General features: G+C 40.6%; 1 protein-coding gene across 5 annotated transcripts in view; it reads left to right on the top strand.

Annotated features, from left to right (window-relative positions):
* Nucleotides 1-19640, top strand: part of RASGRF2 (Ras protein specific guanine nucleotide releasing factor 2) — a 260971-nt gene that overhangs the window by 128339 nt on the left and 112992 nt on the right. For all 5 annotated transcript variants that reach the window (XM_006065110.4, XM_006065111.4, XM_006065112.4 and 2 more), the window contains 3 exons: nt 8113-8195; nt 14920-15168; nt 15754-16142. In XM_006065110.4, coding sequence (XP_006065172.3) covers nt 8113-8195; nt 14920-15168; nt 15754-16142 — 721 coding nt within the window. The remainder of the gene's footprint in view (nt 1-8112; nt 8196-14919; nt 15169-15753; nt 16143-19640) is intronic.

Genomic DNA, 19640 nt, shown 5'->3' with positions numbered 1-19640 from the left:
TTTTAGAAGTAACAATTGCTTGAATGAATAATTATACTTTTAGCTCCACCAGCAAGGTCATAATTAACCGTTGGTGCCTCCAACAAAATGTGCAAGTGGTTAATGGTCTTGACCAATAATTCTTCCCTTTTTCATCTATTTATAGGGAAAAATTTGAGGCTGAACATTTGACCGTTCATTTCAATATAGTGCATTCATCTGTGCATGTCTTACTGTGATACATAATGGAGTATTAAACAGACTTTTCTGTAATTATGGGTATTAACTAAAATGCAGAATTAAAATTCACCTCTGAGCTTCTTGGTTTGGGCAGATGTGTCAAAATATAGACAAATTTGTAGCACACTGACATGCTTCCTCCCTTAAAATAGCTTCTCTGGAATCAATAGGGAATTTTTTACTTTAATATAAAAAGGTAATGTAAGAGAAAAATTGAGTTTACTTTTCTTCCCACTCTTTAGAAGTATTAGGAAGATAGAAAGGTATGGTGATGCAGTAGATTACTGACCTTTGACCAGATACTTCCTTAAGCAGGACCTGCAGAAAAGCCTACTAGAGGGAATTCCCTGGTAGTCCAATGGGTAGGACTCCACATTTCCACTGCAGAGGGCACAGGTTCCATCCCCAGTCAGGGAACTAAGGTCCCACAAACTGTGTGGTACAGTCAAAAAAAAAGGAAAACAAAGCAAAACAAAAAAGCCCAACCAACCAACCAACCAAAAACACTGCTGCAAAAGGCATTGTTAGCCTTCCTTCAAGGACCAACTGATTCAAAATTACCTGGGTCTAACAATCCCACTACTGGGGATGTGCCTAGTCACTTAGTCATGTCCGACTCTTTCTGACCCCATGGACTGTAGCCTGCCAGGTTCCTCCATCCATGGGATTTTCCTGGCAGGAATACTGGAGTGGGTTACCATGCCCTCCTCCAGGAGATCTTCCTAACCTAGGGATCAAACCCGCATCTCCTGTGTCTCCTGCGTTGCAGACAGATTTTTTTTCCATTGAGCCACCATATCCTGAGAGAACCTAATTGAAAGAGATGCATGAATCCCAGTGTTTATTGCAGCACTCTTTACAGTAGCTAGGACAATGTCCATCTACAGAAAAATGGATACAGAAATTGTGATACACACACACACACACACACACACACACAAAGGAATATTCAGTTCAGTCACTCAGTCGTGTCTGACCCTTTGCGACCCCATGGACTGCAGCACCCCAGGCCTCCTTGTCCAGCATCAACTCCCGGAGTCTACCCAAACTCATGTCCATTGAGTCGGTGATGCCATCCAACCATCTTATTCTCTGTCGTCCCCTTCTTCTCCCACCTTCAATCTTTCCCAGTATCAGGGTCTTTTCAAATGAGTCAGCTCTTCGCATGAGGTGGCCAAAGTATTGGAGTTTCAGTTTCAGCATCAGTCCTTCCAATGAACACCCAGGACTGATCTCCTTTAGGATGGACTGGTTGGATCTCCTTGCAGTCCAAGGGACTCTCAAGAGTCTTCTCCAACACCACAGTTCAAAAGCATCAGTTCTTTAGTGCTCAGCTTTCTTTATAGTCCAACTCTCACATCCATACATGACTACTGGAAAAACCATAGCCTTGACTAGACGGACCTTTACTCAGCTATGATGTTTGGCAAAACTAATACAGTGTATCAGGTTTAAAAAAAAAACAACTAAAAAAAAAAAAAGAACAAATATATGAGTTAGTCCTAATGAGGTGGATGAACCTAGAGTCTATTGTACAGAGTGAAGTAAGTCAGAAAGAGAAAGACAAATATTGTATTTCCGGTTGGGTTAGTGGTAAAGAACCTGCCTGCCAGTGCAGGAGAAATAAGAGATAAGTGTTCAATCCCTGGGTTGGGAAGATCCCCTGGAGGATGGCATGGCAACCCACTCCAATGTCCTTGCCTGGAGAACTCCAAGGACAGAGGAGCCTGACAGGCTACAGTCCTCAGGGTCACAGAGTCAGACATGACTGAAGTGACTTAGCACCAGCAGCAGCAATGCATGTGTGTGGACTCTAGAAAGATGGTACTGATGAATCTATTTGTAGAGTAGGGGCAGCAGTGGAGACACAGACAGAGAAGAGACTTGTGCACCGTGTGGGAAGGAGATAGTAGGAAGAATTGAGACAGTAGCATGGAAGCATACACATTACCATACGTGAAATAGATAGCTAGTAGGAATCTGCTGTGTGACACAGGGAGCTCAGCCCAGTGCTCTATGACAATCTAGAGGAGTAGGATGGGGTGGGAGATGGGACAGAGATTCAAGAGGGAGGGGGATATATGTATACCTGTGGCTGACTCATGTTGATGTATGGCAGAAACCAGCACAATATTGTAAAGCCATAATCCTCCAATAAAAAAATTTTTTTTAATTTGTGGGGCTTTTATAAATATGCATATTCCCAGTCCTCTATCCCCTGGTCATAGTCATCACAAACTGAACTAGAATAGCCATGATCTAGGAATCTGATTTTGTTATCTTACTGATTTTAAGGTTTATAGTAATTCACATAAATTTTGTCCTTAAAGTTATATGACGCGCTGGCTATTTTCATGTCTTTCTCTTTTAACTGAGTGAATTGGATTCATTTTCCCAGGGCTCAATCTCTTCTCCCCAACACAAGATATGTGCTTATATGATTATGAATATATACTTTCAATATAAATATTAATATATTCATACACACATTCATAAATAAAAGTTCTATTGCAGTTTAACTTTCTTTCTGGAAGAGAACTCTTTTCTTCCGTGCAGCAGTACTGAAAATACCAAATGGAAGTGAGATAAAAGCAAAATATTCTGGTTGAAGTAGAATTGGTAAACCCAGGGCCCCTAGGAATCCTGTTTGTTCAAAATCATGTTGTCACTGAACCCTGTCTGTGGAGCCTCTAATAGATAAAGAGTCCATTTCAAAACCACTTCTCTGTTATAAATATACCATAATATATTTTATATACACATGTATGTATATGTGTGTATGGGCTTCCCTGGTGGCTCAGTGGTAAAGAATTAGCCTGCTAATGTAGGAGATGCGGGTTCACTCCTTGGGTTGGGAAGATCCCTTAGAAAAGGAAATGGCAACCCATTCCAATATTATTGCCTGGGAAATCCTAGGGACAGAGGAGCCTGGCCAGCTACAGTCCATGGGGTCACAAAACTTAGCTACTAATCAATAGCAACATATGTGTATATGTGTGTGTGTATATTTATATGTATATATATTCATCCATCCCACAGATAGATGTGTCAGTTATCAAAGACCTTTTTATACAATTAAATGTGATTTTTTTATTACATGTTCTTTTGATCTCTGGTTCAGATTGCATGTATATTTCCTTCTGAGACTTGAGTGTAAGTAAAAATTTATTTTTATTCCAATTGAAAATAATTTAATGCTTGACACAATGAATCAAGTAGATTTACAAAATGAGATCTGACACTGGATAATAAGATGTTCAGAAGTGGTCACATAAATCTTCTCTTTTGGATCTAAAACATTTATCTCAAGTTTCAATTCTGGCAGTGTGGAGGACTGCACCAATTTAGATCCCCTCTGGCTACAAAATCAGAAATATTCAAGTAATGTATGGCAAAAACAATACAATAATATAAAGTAAAATAAATTAATTTTTTTAAAAAAAGAAATATTTAATACATAAAATCAGTATAATAAAAAATTTAATTCATTGATGATATTTATAAATATAAAAGGAAATCTCTAGTTGCCAGAAATAACAGGGAAATTTAAAGTCAGAGCAAACAGCATGTAAACTGAAGACACAGAGACATGAGAATGATTTAAGTCTGGTTATTGGTCCCATGCCTGAAGGGTATTAGCTAAAGGAGCGAGGGTTAGCCTTGGGCCCCTTAAAGGAACTAAGATTTCTGTTTAAAGCCTGAGCATTGGAAGGCGGTCCCATACATGAAATAAAAACTCAAAAAAAAAATACCGATTTGGCCTGGGAAATCATAAAGAAGTCTGTCTTCGTCTTGGGTTCTGAATTTTTAAAAATCTCCTTTGAGAAAAACAAATGCATTTCTGGTCTATGGATTTGAAATTCAGATTCACAATATTCACATGGTGTGAAAATTCCAAACTGAGAAATTAATGCAGAAACAATTTTTGGACTGTTGCTGGTTAGCAAGAATGCTTGGTAGAAGCAAACACAAAGTCACTGCATTAGCAACAGTTCAGGGCTCATGACAATGTGCTCAAAATAAAAAATTACAAATCTTTTGACTAACTGATCTATCATGAATGAGAGTCAGAAGACTCAGTAAGGAGTATAATTAGCACTGCTGGAACTTCATCTAATAGAGTGATAACTTAGAGAAGACAGGTTTAAAAGAAGATTTAAAGTAAAGTATGAAATGAAAGGAGGGAAGGAAGAAGAAAGGAAAGAAAAGATCGCTATGTAAAAAGGATCCAGGTTTAACTTTCAAAGAACCAAATAGAATAGCTAAATATAAAATCTATAGCCCTGAGACATCCTAAGGCTGTTGTCTGATAACTATGCTTTTGCTTAGACTGTTAAAGGAAATTGAAGGAACACTGTTTACTTTCCACAATTCTCACCAAACACCATCTCTGTCCTCCCACTTTCTGTGTTAGTTACCCAGGTAACATCTTAATTCTGCTCAGAAAAACCGAGAGTGAAAAGTCTAAGGAATAGCTAGAAATGTCACTGGGGTGAAGGATCATTTAGCCCCTCCTTCCTCTCCCTGTCTGTATGCAACATCCATCCCCATGCCCCAAAATCTCGCTCCTAGTTTCATAAGAATAGGGATAGTGCTAAACCATTTTCCCATTGGAATTAGGAAAAGGAATTTAAAGTGGTTTACCTTACTCATCTTTGAAACTCTTTTATATATTCTTTCTCTGCTCCCTGCCCTCATCTCCCAGCATTTAGCCCAGTATCTGTCACATAGGTACATACTTAATAAATGCAGACATGAGACCCTCATTTAATAAAATCCCTGCTGCTGCTGCTAAGTCGCTTCAGTCATGTCCGACTCTGTGCGACCCCAGAGACGGCAGCCCACCAGGCTCCCCCGTCCCTGGGATTCTCCAGGCAAGAACACTGGAGTGGGTTGCCATTTCCTTCTCCAATGCATGAAAGTGAAAAGTGAAAGTGAAGTCACTCAGTCGTGTCCCACTCTTAGCGACCCCATGGACTGCAGCCTACCAGGCTTCTCCATCCATGGGGTTTTCCAGGCAAGAGTACTGGAGTGGGATGCCATTGCCTTCTCTAATGCCATATAATCTATGCATCTTCTTGGTGCCCATGAGAATCCAAAAAGGTAGACTAGTTTTGGTTAAGTTCTGTGTCACTCAAAAGACATTTGGCCATGTTTATTGCTTTTAAATATATTTGCATTTTCCAATTTAAAATGGCTTAATAGTGATAGTCATCTTTGAATTTTACCCTGTTTTTTTCTCTTGGTTTTATTCAGTAACTCATCAATTTCTATTATTGCTTTCTTCAAAATATTTATCTCCATCTGTTCCTCTTCATTCCCATGGTCCGCCTCAGCGGAGGCATGAATCATTTCATTTGTGACTCAGAATATCATCCTGATGATCTTGCCATTCAGTGAATTCCCCCAGCTGTAGATCTTCTAACTTGAACAAGACCACTTAGAAACTTGTAGTGACTTCCCATCTGCCTGCTGGATATAATCCAGATTCGAGACTGCTGACTGTAGCTGACTTCCTCTTTCTTACCGTCTCCTCCGTTCTAGATGCTCACACCAGCCATTCTCATCTCCTTGCTTTCCCCTGTATGCTCATGCATAGAAATGAATGGAGTCACTGGAGTCTCTTTTCACCTGGCCCTGACTGAGAGCTCTCCCTTGAGGTCGTGTGGTCATTTTGAGGCCTACGAGGATACCCCTCCTACTGGCAGCTTGGCTCACTGGTGAAAACACTGGCTCCATACAGCTGGGTACTAATTTAGGACAGCACAGTTTCAGAACTTTGAGAAGAATACCATGTCTAACTTCCTGCTACTCAAAACTGATGGGAGAGGCAGCATTTATTTATGCCTAAAGAAGAGCAGCCATACAGACCCTTTTCTGCAGAGTATGAAATTAGTGCTTGAAATCAGATAAGCAAAGGCAGGACCCATCCTTTGGGACTCACCACGGAGTGGTTAGTTTGAAATTATACTCTTCAACCAATGTTGAGGAAGTTTATAAGACATGATTTGATAAAAAAACAAAACTGTAATTACTTTAAAATAAAGTTGTTGAGGACAGTAATGTTCACGACATTATTTAATGTTTTCTTTATAAGACCCGTGAGATACTTTTCCTTTGGATAGAGAGTAGGATGAATTGAGGTTCTGTTAAGCCATGAATTTTGTAGTTGATCATATGGCTTCCTTTGAGTTGGCTGCCCCATGGCTCAGCTAATTTTGAGGACCATGTAGAGCAAGTGTTTGGAACTTCTCAACATAAAGTATATGTGGTCAGTTGGTTCCAGGCTTCATCTTATTATTTTCCACACTTTATCCAAATCCTCTCTGATTTTCTTACTTACCTTGACTTTGTGTTACTATATGCATTTTTGTAATCCACCTAGGGCAGTAAGATATAGTATAAACTCACGTATAAGCACATATCATCTAATATGTAGTTAGGGCCACCTCATGTGCAGAGTTGACTCATTGGAAAAGACCCTGATGCTGGGAGGGATTGGGGGCAGGAGGAGAAGGGGACGGCAGAGGATGAGATGGCTGGATGGCATCACCGACTCGATGGACATGAGTTTGAGTGAACTCAAACTGTTGGTGATGGACAGGGAGGCCTGGCGTGCTGCGATTCATGGGGTTGCAGAGTCGGACTCGACTGAGTGACTGAACTGAACTGAACTGAACCACAATTATACATATAAGAAGCTAATTCAAAATTTCAGATGTTTAAAGAAATGAATTGAAGAGGAACTTTAAAATATTCTGCTTTATTCCCAGAAGTTGAGATCTGCTATACCTTGTCATTGAAATAATGGCATAAGACTTGAGGAAACAAAGTTTTAAGGAACATTAAGTATGAAAATGGCTGATATGCTAAGTAGGGGAATCAACAGTCAGGGGATGCTGGTAATCCAAAGTTTTTTATATGCATATTCATTCTTTCATTAGACATTGGGGTTTAGGATAAACCCTGAGTTCAAGAGCTGTGTGAAATCACTTGGCAATCAATTTCCTCACACCATTTAATTATAATCGTTAAGTAGTACATGGTATCCTAGTAACTAAAAGTAATTTCTGATTTTAAAAACTGTTTAGATTTTTTTTTCATTTTCTGTTTTGTTTAAAGGGAATATGTATAATTCAAAATACTTCTCTAGCCCAAAATAATTGCAAAGGGAAATTTTGAATTGATAAGGCATAGATGTAAATAAAGAAGGCAGAGAAAATTAGCAACGTTCTGAGTTTTCTTCTTAGAAAGAAAAGAGAGGAGATGAACAGGGCTTTATATATATCAGAAAAGGAGAAAGCATACAGTTCATCCTCACCAAACCAACACATTGCCAATAGAAGCTGCTTGAGAAATTAGTAAGTGGGGATTTATTGCAAAAAAAAAAAAACCAAACACACACACACACACACACACACACAAAAACACACACAGAGCTTACTAGTGAGAGAGAAGATGAATCCCATCCAAGGAAGCCACCATTTCTTCTCTGCCTGCCCCATACCACGCCCTGTGGTAGAGAAGGAATATTGCAGAGGTGGTCACTAGGGGTGTAAACTCCTCAAGTAGAGCTGTGACTGCCAGAGGATTGTGCCGATGTGACATTGTGCTCAGAATCCTTGGGGAACATGTTCCAGGAAAATGCAGCCCTTATATCTATCCTTGGGCATTTGCTAGGTGCGCAGTTTTGGTATTTGGATATGGAATCTGTTCTTCTTTGTGTAATGTTTCCCTGTGTGTGTGTGTACACATGTGTGCATACCCATGCTTGCGTGCTTATGTGCCCAGATGAGAAACTGAATTGTTTTTATGACTCTAAATAATTCTAGGAATACATACTCTGCCTAGGTTTTCATGTGGGTTGTAACTGTCTATTTTTTAATTTCACAGTGCGTGGACAACATACGGTGTAATGGTTTAATGACTATAGTGTTTGAAGAAAATTCCAAAGTTACTGTGCCACATATGATTAAGTAAGTGTGATAATCCTTTCTCTGACATTTTAATCAGGATCAAATTGGTGGAGAATGTAAAACCCTGAATAAAATATTACTTCACTGGGATTCAGCTTCATACTGTGAATACATTCAGCAGTAATGTGATAATTCATAATATGCCATTATAAATAATAAGACTATTGTAATGGTTTTTCAGATTCATAGTTTATTGACTCACAGCATAGAAATACAGTTTTTCATACTATTCAGAATGCCTTCCTCAGTACAAAAAGCCTATCAAAAATTTTAAGTTCAGTATATAAAGTTGTGATAGCAGATGTGTCAGAGGATGGACAAAAGTTTGGCAGATTCTTTTGCAGTCTTCTCAGTGAGTATGAATCATATTAGTTAGATTTGGTTGTAGAGACACACTGAGATTTTGAAGACATTCAACATAAATTAACTGGCTTTTCTATGGTACCGTCTACCCACAGCCTGTGTATGGATTTGCTCCAGAGGCTGTTGCTGGGGGCTTCCATCTTGCTGTCTATGTGTTTTGTTAAGAAAGCAAATCCAATGATTTAGTGTTATCACTAAGGAAACCGTAGTTTTATTTGAAGCGAGAAGTTACATCAATAACTATGTGCCATAACTCTCTTCATTAGTACTTTTGTCTCTGTATACTTTTGTGTTTCCAAATTCAAAAATTGTTTTGGAAGGATTTTCAAGCTGACCAAATTGTTCCCTACTCTCATTTTCTTGGTTATTTGCAGTCCAAATTCTAAGAATAAAATGTATTTTTAAAAGTAGTCCTCTTATATCTTTCCAAAAAGTTACATGAAGCTAAGAAAATGTTTGTCTTCCATGCCTTTTATGTGGATTTTTTTTTAGGTCTGAGCTAAGGCAAAAAGCAGCATCAACTTTTCTCTTCATTGCAGGTATTGATAGGTACAATTGATAGGTCCCTTCATTGTAGAGGCACAATGATAGGTATTTTTTGTAATTAGCATCATCCCAATGGTACAAAGTTTAAAACTTGTTAATTATTGTATCAGATGAAGGCAGAGTACATTATACTAGTGCCACAATTACTAAAGAAAATATGTAAAAAGATGACACTATTTTAAATTGCTAGTCAAGTTTTAAAATATTTTGAACAGGGTCATTTTTTTCTTTCTTTTTATGGAAGAAAAGCTGTGACAAACCTAGACAGTATGTTAAAACGCAGAGACATTACTTTGCAGACAAAGGTCCATCTAGTCAAGGCTGTGGTTTTTCCAGTAGTCATGTATGGATGTGAGAGTTGGACTATAAAGAAAGCTGAGCGCTGAAGAACTGATGCTTTTGAACTGTGGTGTTGGAGAAGACTCTTGAGAGTCTCTGGGACTTGCAAGGAGATCAAACCAGTCAATCCTAAAGGAAATCAACATTGAGTATTCATTAGAAAGACTGATGCTGGAGCTCCAATACTTTGGCTACCCGACGTGAAGAGTTGACTCATTGGAATACCCTGATGCTGGGGAAGATTGAGAGCAGGAGGAGAAGGGGGCAACAGCATGAGATGGTAAGATGGCATCACTGACTCAATGGACATGAGTTTGAGCAAGCTCCAGGAGATGCTGAAGGACAGGGAGGCCTGGCTTGCTGTAGTCCATGGTGTCACAAGAGTCGGACACGACTGAGTGACTGAACAACAGCAGAGGTCATTTTAAGACTCTCATGCAGAGATTCCTTTAGCCTTACATTTTCTAGGTTTTTAAGTATAGTTTAAAAAAAAAAACAAAAAACAGATCAGGGACTTAGAATCCACTTTCCAATTCAGGGGACTCAGGTTCCATCCTTGGCCAGGGATCTAAGATACCACATGCCATGGGGCAACTAATTCCACACACCACAACTAGAGAGCACCTGTGTGCTGCAATGAAGATTTTATGTGCTGCAACCAAGACACAATGAAGCCAACAATAAATAAATAAATAAGTGTATTTTTTTCAAAGGTAGGTAAAAAGAAAAGATCAGTTAAAAATGTATAATAATAAAATTAAAACCAAGTATGGAATATTAAGTCAAAAGTTTCAAATTATGACTTAATTTTTAAGTTCACATCACCAGGCTAGTTTTCTTATTAGTTTTCTACCAGAGTTCAGTTCATTTCAGTTCAGTTGCTCAGTCATGTCCGACTCTTTGCGACGCCATGGACTGCAGCACGCCAGGCCTCCCTGTCCATCACCAGCTCCCAGAGCTTACTCAGACTCATGTCCATCAAGTCAGTGATGCCATCCAACCATCTCATCCTCTGTCGTCCCCTTCTTCTCCCACCTTCAATCTTTCCCAGCATCAGGGTATTTTTAAATGAGTCAGCTCTTCACATCAGGTGACCAAAGGATTGGAGTTTCAGCTTCAACATCAAACATCAGTCCTTCCAATGAACATTCAGAACTGATCTCCTTTAGGATGGACTGGTTGGATCTCCTTGCAGTCCAAGGGACTCTCAAGAGTCTTCTCCAACACCATAGTTCAAGAGCATCAATTCTTCAGTGCTCAGCTTTCTTTGTAGTCCAACTCTTACATCCATACATGACTCCTGGAAAAACCATAGCTTTGACTATACGGACCTTTGATGGCAAAGTAATGTCTCTGCTTTTTGATATGCTGTCTAGGCTGGTCATAGCTTTTTTACCAAGGAGCAAGCGTGTTTTAATTTTATGCCTGCAGTCACCATCTGCAGTGAGTTTGGAGCCCAAGAAAATAAAGTCTCTTACTGTTTCCACATCTATTTGCCATGAAGTGATGGGACTTATTTTAATATTTCACAAAATAATGTATATTATTTTCATTCCTTTTTTTAAAGTACTTTCTTGAAGATTAGACAGCCTTGAAATTCCAGTCTGCTTTAGAATGAGAATATGTAAGTTGGACTTGGTAGCCAACTTATAAGCTCTTGAACCTTAGGGCAGCTGCACACCTACTCTACATACACTTTGTTCAGTTAAAAAATTAATACAGATAAAAACTTTAGTTTTCTGCCTGCCTCAGTTATGACTGGCATCTCAATGCATCTTCTGTCCTGTGTGCTGGGAGTTTGACTAATTCCCATTTCCAGTTTCATTTGTAACTGCCTCCTATATAGACCAAGACTTCCCTGCATTTGGAGGGACAGAGAGGTCACTGTTATGAGTTGGAACCACTCACTAGAGAATAGAAACCTGTATCTGAGGCTGTAAGGACTTCCTATGGAAGTCACACATATTTGGATGCCCTATTCTCAACGAGGTGTATTCCCAAGGCAGAGTTTCATATATTTTGTATCTTTCTTCCTTCCATTTTCCCCTGGCTCATTGAGCCTGGTTCTCTTCAATCAGAGAAAAAGATGATTTTGCAATCTCTGTTCCTTCTGATAGTCTCCTCCGTGGTCCTGTTCTTCTCTAAATTCTATATTCTTGCCTCCCTGCACGTCTCTCTGGCTACATGCAATAAAAAAAAAAAAAAGATGTTTTGCAGAGTTAAAAGAAAAAAATTTATCCTATCTTAATGGCATTACTTTGCAGGGACTCACTTTTAAAACTTACTAATTACAATAGGTGATTTGGGTTTGATGTTTCAAGATTGTTTTTTAAAATGTTTACCAAAAAGGAGTTGTTACTATCATGGGAGGCTTAGGTAACACGTTATATCTTCTTGAGGGCCCCTTAGGAAATAAAGTAAAATCTCTTTCAGTGTAATAAAAGAAAATTAAATAATTTCATAATATTTAATTTTTTTTTCTTTAGTTAAAATGAAACTGTAATCATAATTTTGAGAGGCAGTGGTGTAATTAGTTGTAATTTCATGTGTTGGCTACAATATATTTTTTCCTCCTAGTATTTGATTAAAGTAATTATAGTCAAAAAATGCCAAGTGCAAAACTACCATTAGAATGCAAAATCATGATATTTATTAGGTGATTATATTCCTTTAAGTGATGTTTTATACTTTATGTATTTAGGCTGAGGCTTGCTGTCTTTTCAAAATAGTTGACCTCAACTTAGAGGTTAAAACAAAAAATTTTCCTAGCTTAATGGCATTACTTAGAAATGCCATTTCTAAGAAAATGGAGATTTTAGATGGGAAAATGGTGGGATAAAAAGTGATCACCTTGATTAGCGGATCCAACCAGTCCATTCTGAAGGAGATCAGCCCTGGGATTTCTTTGGAAGGAATGATGCTAAAGCTGAAACTCAGTACTTTGGCCACCTCATGCGAAGAGTGGACTCATTGGAAAAGACTCTGATGCTGGGAGGGGTTGGGGGCAGGAGGAGAAGGGGACGACAGAGGATGAGATGGCTGGATGGCATCACTGACTCGATGGACGTGAGTCTGAGTGAACTCCGGGAGTTGGTGATGGACAGGGAGGCCTGGCGTGCTGCAATTCCTGGGGTCGCAAAGAGTCGGACACGACTGAGTGACTGAACTGAACTGAACTGAACTGAGACTGATTGAATTAAAGAAGTTTCTGAGGTCTTTTAACAAGGGAGGAAGATTAAGAACCAGAAAAGTAAAGTTGGTGGATGGTCACATATGAAGGACAAGAAAGAGCCATTGTATTTTCAAGAACGTCACTCGATGCTCTTCTATATATTTTCAAGATCAATGATGTGACTAGAATGAACAGGCTGCCCTTAGTTCCTCGTCAGAAGTAAGCTACTCATTTAAAATGCTCTTTCAGGCCCTCAAATGAAGTCTTCCCCTCTGCACTGAGCTTACTTTAGGGTGGGATGTTTCCAAGAGCAAGCTAAAGAAGCTATTGATTCCTTTTTATCCCAAAGAAAATAAATATATAATTTAAAATCCCTCCCAAGTACTGCAAGAGCTAATTAGGGACACTCACAACAAGCCAGCTGATTCTTAGCAAGCAACTGTCTCACTGAACCTCACTGGCCCGTAGTGTACCCTTTAATCAAGTGATGAAATCCAGCACTTCATTGATCGCCTGTTTCTGAGATGCTGCCGTGAAGGTAGACACGGGGTCTCAGACGGGAATGTGAAGGCTACGGGCAGTCTTCGCAAAGGTGTGCGTTTCTTTGAGCCTCACTTGGATTCAGCCTCAGCTTCCACGCTTTCAGTCTTATGAACTTAGCCCGGCTTCTTGACCTTTCTAACGAAGGTGCACCACGAGCTGAGGGCTCTGAGCACACCCAAGGATCCTGAGGGCTGCTGTGTGAACCTTCCCCTGAGTTTCCTGTCCACCTGGAAAGACTGCTGCAGGCTTCCAGGACAAGGGCCTCCAGGTGACAAGTTGAGGAGCAGCCAGATGGTGGTTTTATAGAATGAGAGAAACCCAGCATTGCAGGTGGGCAGGTGGAGACTGTGGAAGGGGAATCTTTAGAAGAGTTCACTGAGTATATTACATCCATTATTTTTTTAGGAAGACACTTTTTAACACTGCAGAGTATTGAAAACATAATGAAAACATAGTATTTTACACAATTGATGGTTTAAAGTGTATTCAGAATAATGGATGGCCTTCAATGCATTAATCAGCCAGAAAGAATGAAATGGATTAAGCATTCAAGGAGTTAGAAAAAGAATGACAAAAATCAACTGTAGGAAAATGTAGGAATAAAATAACTAAGAATGGAAATTAATACCTTAAAATATAGAAAAAAAAAACAGTAGAGCTGATCAAAGAGCTGTTTCCAGAGGAAAAAATACCTAATAATATAATATCTATTGGTTTAGTCAAGAAAAAATTGGTGGCGGGGGGGAGGGGGGGAGCACAGATGTACAAAATTACAAGTGAGAAAAAGAAATAACCACAGATAATAGCAGGGCTGTCTGCATCTTCCCCTCTTCCCCACCCTTCTGTGGGGAGAATGTCACCCTTACTTTTTAATCATACTTCTGATATTCTGATTTGAGGGTATAAGCCCTGCTCCTCCTAAATAGGACTTTGGCTTTAATTTCCTAATAAAATAGGATTGAATCAGAGAAAGAAGTGAAAGCAGAGTATGCTACTCTAACATAGGCCACTTTGGCATATTCATTACATTGAGCTACAGACACTTGAAAAACAGCAAATGCAGAGAGGGTTTTTCTGAACTCTTCTTATCTGCCTAAAGACAGATTCTCAAAAAGGAGCTCAATTGTCATAAATCTCCCAAGGAGTTTCACCAACCATGGAAAATTGACGGCTGTCACAGGAGAGACTAGATGTCAACATCACACCCAGGCTGTCACAAACCTTCCATCTATTCTGATACCTTCCATCTATTCTAAGGGTCCATTCATCTTTCCTAAAAATCATTTACTCTTCCCTGAGAGGCCTATACACAACCCCCACCATGCTTTCCCTATTAAGATGGCATTTAAGTCTAAGTTCTAAGCCACCTTTTTGAGTTTCTCATTTTCTCCTGGTTATCTCCCAGGGATACATGAGATATACATGTTAATAAGCTTCTTTATTTTTCTCTTGTTTATCTTTTATCACAGAGACTCAATTAAGATCTCAGGAGTGTAAAGGGAAAATTATTTCTCCTCCCCTGGAGAAGGAATCCACAGTGGAATGAATGATTCCTGTTTTCACAATTAATTCTGACCTTCCTGAACTATAAAGGCATGGTTGATGTTTTTGTGGCCCTGCCTTGTATATGTCCGAGCACATCTTTTATCAAATGCCAGGGGAAGCCTGGACATGAGTGTGCATTTACAGACCCTGAAATACTCAGGGGCTGAGGGTCAGTTATGCTCTGGTCTTGTCCTCACATTCCTGCCTTGTGCGTAGGTCTGACGCCCGGCTTCACAAGGATGACACTGACATTTGCTTCAGTAAAACCCTCAACTCCTGCAAAGTGCCGCAGATCCGGTACGCCAGCGTGGAGCGCCTCTTGGAGAGGCTGACCGACCTGCGGTTTCTTAGCATTGATTTCCTCAACACCTTTCTGCACACCTATCGGATTTTCACGACGGCAGCTGTGGTGCTGGGGAAGCTTTCTGACATATACAAGAGGCCTTTCACCTCCATCCCCGTCAGGTAGGCCTGGGATTAGCCTGACATGAAACATGCCCCACCTGCTCACTGGGTCTCTGTGCTGATGGACAGCCCACTCTTCAGGGTCCTGGCTGGCCTTTGAGCTTACCAGACCCCCCAGTCCCCAGTAGAAGACGGTGAGGGGAGGTCACAATTCCCAAGGGAAGCAGTTTAAGTTTCCAAGTGGCCTTTGCAAGATAAAGCTATTGTTTGGAGCTTTTCTTTCTACCTTTCTTTTCTTTTTCTTTTTTTAAAAGCAACTGTGCTTTTCACATTTTAATATGCAGAAGCATCACCTGGGGACCTTGTTAAATTGCAGGCTCTGATTCAGTAAATCTGGAGTGGAGCCCAATGCCAGTGTTCCTTGTCTTTGGACACAGTTCAGTAGCAAGGGGTTAGACAAAGCCTAAAAAGTGTGTTCTTTTGGCAAGTGTATGGTATACAGCCAACATTTAAATAAAGGAATCCAGCCACAGAAGTTCTATGATAGCATGGCCTTTTAATGTAGGGAGCATGTCTTGAATGACATCAGGAGACTAATTTTTCACTCGGCCACAATCTTTTAATAGCTTTTGCTCTTGCTTTTAGGTCATTGGAACTGTTTTTTGCTACCAGCCAGAACAACAGAGGTGAACACTTGGTGGAAGGCAAATCCCCACGCCTGTGTCGCAAATTCTCTTCCCCACCTCCACTGGCTGTGTCCAGGACGTCCTCCCCAGTGAGGGCCAGAAAGCTGTCCTTGACTTCTCCCTTGAACTCAAGGATAGGCGCACTGGATCTGACCACCTCCTCGGCGTCCAGCAGCCCCACCACCACCCACAGCCCAGCTGCGTCCCCACCGCCTCACGCTGGTAAAGTGCCATTGGATCTGAGCAGAGGCCTTTCTTCTCCAGAACAAAGCCCGGGATCTGTAGAGGAGTCTGTTGATAACCCCCGCGTGGATCTGTGTAACAAGCTAAAACGAAGTATTCAGAGAGGTATTATCCTGCTACCACACCCTGGGTTTGCTGGCCCCACCATTCCTTCTGGAACCCTAGTTCCCTTTCTTTACAACTTTCCTACTTTTGCATAGAAAGTAGAGTGAGTGCAATGGCTAATTAGAAAGTCCTGAAAGTCTCCAGCCTTTGTGGAAGGAGGGCAGGGTTAGCTGCCTTCTGTAGTAAAAGGCCAATTGTAGTCAATTGTCTATGGAAGGATAGTATCATCTAGATGATTATCACTGGAAGGTTCTTAGTGGAATTTGATTAAGGCTGGTTGGCTAAAGAGCACAGCCCAATATTTGGCATAGAGGCAAGTTGCAAACACCCTCATCCATGACCTCGAGCCCCAGAGCCTTCTCCTCCTCCAGTGTCCATCTTAAGCACCTGTACTGCTTCCGGCCTTTCCTTGCTTAGGATGACAACCTAGCCTGGAAGCATTAAGATGACTTCTTCAGTTTAGTTTCCAAGGCAACACTCCATATTACGACAGAGATATAGGGAAAAAATAAAGTCTGAGACAGCGTTCACTGTCCATGACACAACCAAAGCGGTTTTTAGAAATGTGAATTAGATCATCTGGTTCCAAAGACTTCCCATCATACTTAGAATAAAGTACAATCTTCTTCCCAAGGCCTTCAGATCCTATGAGATTTGGATGCTGTCTCTCTAATCCCTGCTTCTGCCATTCTTCTTCATCTTCTTGGCTACAGTCACACTGATTTCCTTTTTGTGTCTCAAAAACTCCTGGGTCCTTACTGCCTCATGACCTTTGCACTTGCTTATGCCCCTGCCTGGGCAGTCTTTTCTGCCTGGGCAGTCTTTTCCTACAGAAGCTCATGAGATCAGCAGTCTTGTCTGTCTTGTTCACTTCTGTACTGTCAGGGCGTTGGCCAGTGCCTCACAGATTGTAAATTTTTGTTACGTGAATAAATCAAGCAAAACACTCAGGGGACTAATTAGGGACTGCCGTGACACATCTCGGTACCCGTCTCAGCTTGGTACAGCGTAAGGGTTGCAGGAAATGAGCCTAGCCTTGTTCTTTTACAATCCAGTGTTTCTGTGATGAACAGAATTTAACAGCCAAATTAGCAAACAGCTTCTTTGTAAACTACACAGTGACTGATTTGTTTGCTGATAACATAATAAAAAATTGGGCAATAAGTCAGGCAAATTGTCCAAATTTTAAGGAGGAGTACTGAGACGGAAGCATAGATTCCTGCTTTCTACCTGCTTGAAGCTTCTATGCACTTTCTAGCTCAGATCATTTAAATCAGCTTTCCGAGTGAAGTGCTTTGTGGAATTTTAACTGGAGTGGTTGTCAAGATCAAAAGTAGCACCCTTTTAAACAAGAAATTCTTTAAGTTGACACATTAGCAACTAAGGAGGATGAAAGGGGAAAGATAATTTAAAAAGTCATTAGAACAACAAGCCGCAGCAGAATCACGATGGATTTCTCTTGGGAATAGTGAGGCAGTGCACAGGCTGACAAGTGCATCCGGGGTTTGATCCAGAACAGTGCTTGGGAGTCTCTGTGGAGGGAGTGACTTTGGGAGGCTTAGTTCAAATCTCCTCTCTGGGTCAGAGCGGCCTGGGAATTACTGGAACTTCCCAGAATATAGAAAGTTCTTTCTCCTCCATTATTGGATTGTATTAAATGAGAGAGGAGGAATCTGGAGGTTAGTCTGGATTCTCATGTCATTTTGAGTTAGCAGAGCTTTAGGAATAGCATTTCAGTGTTAGACATTGGTGGCTCCAAGACTTTGTTTGGAGACTGGGATTGGAACAGGGTAAGGTTGTTCAGGAGTCATTGTGACCTCCTCCTCTGCACGTTGCTGTGCTACAGGATCCACAGTGGTAAATAAGATGGTGCCCTGGCCCCTTATATGTAGTTCTCTGGAGAAGGTAAGCAAACACAGGTGGTTCAAGATGTATAGATGGAGGGCTCAGGAAGGTGAAAAGCAGGGGAGATCATGTTTGGTTGAGCAGAATCTGCAGGTGTCATTGACGTCAGCCAAGAAGAATGGACAAGTGGGCTGCTCGGAGGAAATAGGCAAACTCATGGCCAAAGAGCACCTATGAGCAAAGGGCTGCTGGTAACCCCCAGTGGTGAAAGCCATTTCTGAGAGCAGGAGTGGTCACAGCTTGTGAAGTGACAGCTTTTGTCCAGTTTGGACACCATGTGAAGCTCTGCAGAGTAGACCCTGTTACTAGTCTTCCTGCTTTCTAGTATCTAGCAACTATTTAAAACTCTCCTAAAAAGTTCTCCTTTCTCTCCTACTTCTTCTTTTTGGCCATCTTAGCCATTAAGTGTACAGATCAGTAGTGTTAAGTATCAATATATTCACATTATTGTACAATACACAGAACTTTTTCCTCTTGCAAAACTGAAACTATGTACCCATTGAACAACTCCCCATTTCTCCCTCCCCCAGCCCTTGGCAGCCACCATCTTATTTTTGTTTCTGTGAGTTTGATTACTTCTTGTATTGTATATAAGTAAAACCACACAGTATTTGCCTTTTTGTGACTGGCTTTTTCATGTAGCATAATGTCCTCAAGGTTCATCTTTGTTGTAACACGTGCCAGGGTTTTCTCCTTTTCTAAAGCTGAATAGTATTCCTTTGTATGTGTATTCCATATTTTCTTTATCTATCCCTCTCTTGATGGACTTTTGGGTTGTTTCCCTCTCTTGGCTCTTGTGAGTAATACCGCAGTGTACACATGTATGCAGATTCTCTTCAAGACCCTGCTTTCAGTTCTTTTGCATATATACCCAGAAGTGAGATTGCTAGATCATATGGTAATTCTGTTTCTAATTTTTTGAGTAAATTTTTGTTTTTGATAGTGCCGACACCATTTACCATTCCCATCAACAGAGTACAGGGTTCCAGTTTCTCTGCATCCTTGCCAACACTTAGTATTTTCTGTTCTTTTGATAGTGGCCTTCTAATGGGAGCATGGTAAGAATCTTTCTCCTTTTTTGCGATTTTCTAGAGATTGCATTTTAACTTGGCTAGGGCCTGATAGTATAGATAGTAACTTCTTTCTTTAATAGAGGAGCAAAAGAAAAATCTATTCCTTTCTGCATTATATACTAAGTACGTGTTATAGTTCTGAAGGCCCTCAGTCAAGTTGCCCCTTACCCATAATAATTAATTTTTAGACTTTTATTTGCACATAAATTGTTCCACAGTGGGCACCAAGTTCCTAGTTCTGGTCTTCCAGGCCCAAGCCCAGAGTGCATGTGATGGTCCAATGCTACATCATAACATCTGTTTGGCCTACTGTCTCACATAGAGGTGTGATCACTGGCAGGAATCAGTGGCTTTTCCCCAAGAGTAATGAGGTGGAAAAAGTTTAGAACTGGGGAGACAAGATAAATGAGAAAGGGCCAAATCAAGCTCCCAGGACAAGATGCTAACAGACTGCCAGAGGTGGGAATGTTGTGGGCACAGCTAGTGGCACCTGGAGACCTCATTATGTGGCAGCTCAGGT

The sequence above is a fragment of the Bubalus bubalis genome, chromosome 9 (assembly GCF_019923935.1).
Source record: "Bubalus bubalis isolate 160015118507 breed Murrah chromosome 9, NDDB_SH_1, whole genome shotgun sequence".
NCBI classification, from domain to species: Eukaryota; Metazoa; Chordata; class Mammalia; order Artiodactyla; family Bovidae; genus Bubalus; species Bubalus bubalis.
Note: the sequence above shows the minus strand (reverse complement) of the source record. Positions and strands in the feature narration are given on the sequence as shown.